The 7,536-nt window shown below is 48.8% G+C and overlaps 1 protein-coding gene across 1 annotated transcript in view; it reads right to left on the bottom strand.

Moving 5' to 3' along the window:
* Window positions 1-6,433, bottom strand: part of LOC310782240 (palmitoyltransferase ZDHHC14-like) — a gene marked incomplete at both ends in the record, with an annotated part of 25,031 nt that extends 18,598 nt beyond the window's left edge. Inside the window, 2 exons of the mRNA XM_083642921.1 lie at window positions 5,178-5,338; window positions 6,111-6,433. Coding sequence (XP_083499047.1) covers window positions 5,178-5,338; window positions 6,111-6,433 — 484 coding nt within the window. The remainder of the gene's footprint in view (window positions 1-5,177; window positions 5,339-6,110) is intronic.
* Between the last annotated feature and the right edge of the window lie 1,103 nt (window positions 6,434-7,536).

Genomic DNA, 7,536 nt, shown 5'->3' with positions numbered 1-7,536 from the left:
GTTTCAGACTTTTCGGAAACATTAAAATATGAATTATACAAACTTCCAGTGATCATGATTCAAGTGTTCTCGTAAACATGAGCCGTACTTTCTTAAATACACGTTGTCATCGTAGTGGTGGACCCCGAGCCGAGCAGATTGGTTACCCCACACCGGGATGGGAATGGCGGCCAAAAAAAATCTCGATTTTTGCATGGCTAATAACTTTTTATCAAAAGAACCACCTCTGAGGAGTATTTGTGCCAATTCTGGTGCGTCTTTCCAGATGTGAACGTTTTTTCTTTATCAGACATTTAACGATGATAAACGGATTGACAGAATCATGCGCCTTTAAAATATGCCCTACATTTTTACTGCTATTTCTCAGTGGTGTTTGTTGCAGTGATGGAACGTCACTGCTGACTGAAGACAGAGGGCGCCATACAAGTCACACCACACAGTCTACTGTACACCTCCCCCCCACACACACATCAAACACACACACACACAGACACACACACACACACACACACACACACACACACACACACACACACACACACACCCTGTGATGTATTGCAGTCAGCAGATTTCCTCCAGCTTCTCGGCTGACATGTTTACAGCTGCAGCCTCTTGAGAAACAACAGCAGCGTGTGTATCCATCTGCCGCAGCCATGCACACACACACACACACGAATGCTCAGCATACACACACACACACACGAATGCTCAGCATACACACACACACACAGACACGAATGCTCAGCATACACACACACACACACACACACACACACACACACACGAATGCTCATCATACACACACACACACACACACACACACACACACACGGATGCTCAGCATACACACACAGTACAGTATACACAACTATATAAACCCACACTAAAAATACTGCTGCCAACTACTGTATTTCCATCCTTCCTCCTCTCATACACGAGAGAGAGAGAGAGAGAGAGAGTGAGAGAGAGTGAGAGAGAGAGTGAGAGAGTGTGAGAGTGAGAGTGAGAGTGAGAGAGAGAGAGAGAGAGAGAGAGAGTGAGAGAGAGAGTCCTCCTGCTCAGAGAACCAGACAGAGAATGGTGCCCAAACTTGGTCATTGTTCAAGTCCCGCCTCTCTGTGTGATTGACAGCTCTGTCGCTGGCCAGACTCAAACCATCTGCAGGCACACACTGAATAAATAAATACAACTGGTTCTAAAAATAGATCCAGAAGCTTCTGCAAGGAAGTTCAGTCCCAGAGGGAAAGCGTCTGACGGCTGCTGAAGGAACAAAAACTGACAAGATGACAAGAACTAGAGAGAGGCTGGACACACACACACACACACACACGCACGCACGCACGCACGCACGCACGCACGCACGCACGCGCACACACACACACACACACACACACACACACACGTACGTGTGTGCACATTTGAATTTCAAAGTGAAAAGTCTTGTAGTGTATACTGCCTCGTCTGAGTCAGTTGTGTAGTGCAGTGGTTCCCAACGACCGGGCCGCGGACCGGGACCGGGCCGCAACGCATTTGGTACCGGGCTGCAAGCCCGGTCCACAAAAAAAAAAAAAAAAAAAAACTACAAACATAAATAAACGTCAACTTGAAACTATGTTTCAACTACCACACAGCCTATAATATTATAGCCTATGTTTATTATTATTATTTTTTTTTATTTTTTTTATTAAAATGGACAACCAGTCCGCAACTTTTTTCCCCATCTATCTACCAGTCCGCGGCACAAAAAAGGATGGGAACCCCTGGTGTAGTGTATTTCAACCAGTTTTTTCAGTCGTGATGAAAAATCTTAATGAAGCAGTCTTGTAGCGTAAACTCCCCAGTCTTTTCATCATCTGTTCAAGCCTGTGATACACTAGACGACTTTGCAAATCTGAAGAGATTTTCAAAGTCTTCTAGTGTATCACAGGCTTTAGGAAGAGAGCTTCTACCCTGTAGACCTAAGTGAGGTCCCTGCCTAAAGACCCATCCTATGATACACATAATTATTATGACTAATGTATTAACAGAGGTGGAAGAAGTACTGACAAATCCTACTCAAGTATTGTTACTTTAGTGAAAATGTACTCAAGTACAAGTAAGTATAGCCTAGGAGATTAATCAAGTAAGAGTTAACAAAGTACTCGAGTGAAAGTACATTTGCGTTTCTTTACAAATGTTTTATATTTTAATGATCTCGCCGAAGACATTTCCCCCATGCAGCACATGTCAGCAGTGTTACCTAAGCTGTCCCTGTCTTTGTCTGTCTTTGTCTTTCATAGAGACAGTGGGTCTGTGTGGGAACGCCCACAAAATGTGACTACGGCTAAAGCGGACACTAACTACTGCTGATGCAAACTAATGCTATGCTTCCACAGGATCCTTATCTTTTTTGAGGGACAATGCACATTAATTAACATTACTGTAAACATGCCAGTAGTTAGCCAAACGGCAAATTTTCAACCAATGTCCCTTGGCCAGAACTTAAGATTAAAAACAAACACCAACAATAAAACACACAAGCAAATAAAAATAGGAGTAAATATAACATGTAGCAAGCCAAAGCAATGGGCACCATGCAAGTTAAGACAGACTATACAGGCAGACAGACCAGCACAGACAGTTAAAACATGCCAACATTAAGATCACATTATAGAATGCACTATAAAACCATAAGCATGCTAACTGACGATCAAACAAACACAAACAAACAGGCACATATGCAGGCATTAAAAACAACAGCAACAACAACAACAACAACAACAACAACAACAACAACAACAACAACAACAACAGTGTGAGAGACAGGCCAGCAGATGGCGGTAAACAAGCTCGAGCGTGCGCCCTAGGTATGCTGGCAGGTCTGGTTGTTCTTCAACCAAATTTTAAAATGATGTGCAAAAGAGCGATATGAGCTGCTATTGCGTACATTCAATGGTATGGTGTTCCAAGCCTGGGAAGCTCTGGTATGGTGTTCCAAGACTGGGAAGCTCTGGTATGGTGTTCCAAGACTGGGAAGCTCTTACTGTGAAGGTTGCCTGGCCGAAAGATTATTTCCTCCTTGGGACAAGTACGTCGCCTCGTAGGCTTGATCTTGTTAGACTATTCCCAGGATTTTTCTGACAGATACATTTGGTAAATGGAGGAGGTGCTAGGCCTTGATCTTGATACTTGTCATTGGTTTTCTATGGAAGCAGCCGTGCAATGCATGCTGGTAGCCTGACGGGGGCGCTCCCAGAGACAATGCATGCTGGTAGCCTGGCGGGGGCGCTCCCAGAGACAATGCATGCTGGTAGCCTGGCGGGGGCGCTCCCAGAGACAATGCATGCTGGTAGCCTGGCGGGGGCGTTCCCAGAGACAATGCATGCTGGTAGCCTGGCAAGGGCGTTCCCAGAGACAATGCATGCTGGTAGCCTGGCGGGGGCGCTCCCAGAGACAATGCATGCTGGTAGCCTGGCGGGGGCGTTCCCAGAGACAATGCATGCTGGTAGCCTGACGGGGGCGCTCCCAGAGACAATGCATGCTGGTAGCCTGGCGGGGGCGTTCCCAGAGACAATGCATGCTGGTAGCCTGGCAAGGGCGTTCCCAGAGACAATGCATGCTGGTAGCCTGGCAGGGGCGTTCCCAGAGACAATGCATGCTGGTAGCCTGGCGGGGGCGTTCCCAGAGACAATGCATGCTGGTAGCCTGACAAGGGCGCTCCCAGAGACAATGCATGCTGGTAGCCTGACGGGGGCGCTCCCAGAGACAATGCATGCTGGTAGCCTGGCGGGGGCGCTCCCAGAGACAATGCATGCTGGTAGCCTGGCGGGGGCGTTCCCAGAGACAATGCATGCTGGTAGCCTGGCGGGGGCGTTCCCAGAGACAATGCATGCTGGTAGCCTGGCGGGGGCGTTCCCAGAGACAATGCATGCTGGTAGCCTGGCGGGGGCGCTCCCAGAGACAATGCATGCTGGTAGCCTGGCGGGGGCGTTCCCAGAGACAATGCATGCTGGTAGCCTGGCGGGGGCGTTCCCAGAGACAATGCATGCTGGTAGCCTGGCGGGGGCATTCCCAGAGACAATGCATGACGGTAGCCTGGCGGGGGCGTTCCCAGAGACTGGGCCGCTCAACATTTGCATAAAGTTGAGGCCTAGGCTACTTTATGCAAATCAGGGGCATCCAGAAAGATTCAGCACCTGCATGGCTTATTAATAAGCGCCTCAAATATTTTCAGCAGCACATTTTGGTGAATTATTTTCATAATATAAGAGAAGGTTTGCAAGCTGGAGCCACCATGTTTTTCCAGTTTGAAATCCGGGGTCAGACGGCCCAGCGAGTGACACAGCGTTCGTCCAATCAGGTGCAGCAAGGAGCCAATATCGAAACCCGCCTATCAAGCATCCAATACTGGGAACAAAGACTGTATCAAGAGTTATAAGAGTCTACTCTGCCAGCTTCGGGCTGTCTGATTTTAAATTCACTTTACGGTATTATTATTTATTATTTATTCAGTTTTCTGCAACAGCCTACATCTAGTCCTTGTTTTTGCCCGCAAGTGTCTGTTGCTAGTCCAGTTTACCAAGTGTTTCAAGCCCGTCAAGTGTCTGCGCATGCATCCACTAGAGTAGACCGCCGCCTAACAAAGCCAAAAACGGTGTTTTGAACCAGGCTGATAAATGTGTTTTCTTCATGCTGTAAACTCTGGAATTTTAATATGGGGGTGAATGGGGACTGACTCGCTTTTGCAGCCAGCCTCAAGTGGCCATTCGAGGAACTGTAGTATTTAGGGCTTCCGCATTAGCATCAATGCGACCCAAGAAAACCTGCCCCCTCAACTGGGAAACAGCACGACCCCTCGCATCCGAACACGCCCTCGCAAACATACCAGAACAATGACAGTGATGAAAAGAAATAGTGATGGGGCACATTATAATTACATTTAAATCTCTTCTAATTAGCTCTTTTCCACCTTTGCTTTTTTTGTTTCAATGACTTCGCCTGCTGCTTCATTTAACTGTAAAATCGCTTGCTCACAATATTTGAAGTATAATTATAGTTCAATCAAGTCAATTTCTTATGGCAACGAACTTGCTGCAAAGGGCTTCACCGAGCAACGATTAACAAAGAAATCGGAAATTTTATTTTAAGATGAGGTTGCGTATGTGTGTGTGTGTGTGTGTGTGGGTCTCCATGGTTACCGATCTGTCTCTCCAGGTGGGCTTGCTCGTGGGGCGTGGCGCGGGGCAGCACGCCCGGGTCGCTGAAGCTCGCCCGGAACAGCATGCCCATCACGAAGAGGAACAAAACACCCCCCACTGCAGGGATGGCCGGGGTCAGGTGCACCGCCAGGAAGGGACAGCTGCAACACACACACACACACACACACACACACACACACACACACACACACACACACACAGTCAGCTGTGTATATAGGGAACAAGAAAACAAATGCACCCTCTCCGCCTGTACTGAGAGGGGAGGAGCTAACGGACACACGCGGTGCCCAGATGTTTTAGACTCTAAACTGGACATGTTGACAGTAAAGCCTAGCTAAGGCAGTCTAACCTGCATGTTGACAGTAAAGCCTAACTAAGGCAGTCTAACCTGCAGCTCTAAAAGCCCTTGTTTCGACAAAATGGGCAATTGCTTTAGTTCATACTGCGATTTTGTTGTTGTTCAATGAATTGTTCATTTCTAGATCATTCACGTGAAGTATAGATATTTGACTATTCCTAATTTAGCTAAGGACCCCCTAGAACTCCCTCAAAGACCCATGGAACCCATTGGAATAGCCCTAGAACCTCTAGAACCCCTCATAGACCATCAGAAATTCAATCAAAGACTGCAAGAACCCTTTCAAGTACCCCTAGAAGTCCCTCAAACACCCCTAAACTCCATCAAAGACCCCTAGAACCCCTTCAAGTACGGCTAGAAGTCCCTGAAAGACCCCCTAAATTCCCTCAAAGACCCACACAGAGACAGTCTGTGTGTGTGTGTGTGTGTGTGTGTGTGTGTGTGTGTGTGTGCTTGTGTGTGTGTGCGCGTGTGTGCGTGCGTGTGCGTGTGTGTACGTGCGTGTGTGTGTGTGCGTGCGTGTGTGTGTGCATGTGCGTGTGTGCATCACTCACTCAAAGGTGAAGAAGAGTGTGCTGGTGAGCAGGATGAGCAGCACGGTGAGGTAGAACACGCCGGTCTGTCTCGCCATCATGATGCGCCCGTCGCAGTAGAACCGGTTCCTGCCCGGGAACACCTGCCACTTCCTGCGGGGGCTGCGGCTCCCGTGGGCGGGGCATGCCTCGGCGCCGCCCCCGGACCCCGCCCCGGAGCACACCGCGCTCAAAGCCTCGGCCGGGACCGGGACCGGGGACGAGCCGCGGGTGCAGATCTGGTTGTACTGTGCCGGCTGATGCTGCTGCTGCTGCTGCTCCACACCCGCATGCATCTGAGACATGTGGGTCACAGATGATGGCGAGGTGGAGAGACTGATGATGATGATGAGATCATGAGAAGGTGAAATGATATGATCAGAGCAGGGTTCCCACACTCACTTACAGCTCTATCAAATTCAAAAACCTCTCACTATTTTGTTTGTTGAGGTCCAGCGAATCAACATTGGCATACTGTGGGGTGAGACATGACATTGGCCTACTGTGGGGTGAGACATGACATTGGCCTACTGTGGGGTGAGACATGACATTGGCCTACTGTGGGGTGAGACATGACATTGGCATACTATGGGGTGAGACATGACATTGGCCTACTGTGGGGTGAGACATGACATTGGCCTACTGTGGGGTGAGACATGACATTAGCATACTGTGGGGTGAGACACGACATTGGCATACTGTGGGGTGAGACATGACATTGGCATACTGTGGGGTGAGACATGACATTGGCCTACTGTGGGGTGAGACATGACATTAGCATACTGTGGGGTGAGACATGACATTGGCCTACTGTGGGGTGAGACATGACATTGGCATACTATGGGGTGAGACATGACATTGGCATACTGTGGGGTGAGACATGACATTGGCATACTGTGGGGTGAGACATGACATTGGCATACTGTGGGGTGAGACATGACATTGGTGGCCTACTGTGGGGTGAGACATGACATTGGCCTACTGTGGGGTGAGACAGTCTCTCCCCAGACTCAAATATTACGTTGAATCGCTGCGCTCCGCATACTACATAAGAGAGTCTGTGCCAGTTAACAGCCACTGCTGGTTTTTGAAGGCGGGTTGAAATTGAATGAGTGACAGGTCGTAGCACCGATGAGAGAGCAAATGGGCTGCGCCTCCCGTGACGTCTGATCGCAAAGTCGTTACTGATTGGAGAGGACTGAAGCCATCACTGGCATATGACCAAGCCAAGTGAACGGTTCCCTCCCATAACCAGCCCTCTGAGGGAAAGTGTCCCAGACCCAGAGAGAGCTCTGCAGCATGCAGTAACGTAGTGTATCATCAGCCTAAGAACTCTCATGGGTCTGGCGTCGAGAGACTAGGTGAGACATGACATTGGCATACTGTGGGGTGAGACACGACATACTGT

The sequence above is a fragment of the Poromitra crassiceps genome (genome assembly GCF_964638095.1).
Source record: "Poromitra crassiceps genome assembly, chromosome: 9".
Taxonomy (NCBI): Eukaryota; Metazoa; Chordata; class Actinopteri; order Beryciformes; family Melamphaidae; genus Poromitra; species Poromitra crassiceps.
The sequence above is the reverse complement of the archived record's forward strand: the minus strand, read 5'-3'. Positions and strand labels throughout refer to the sequence as shown.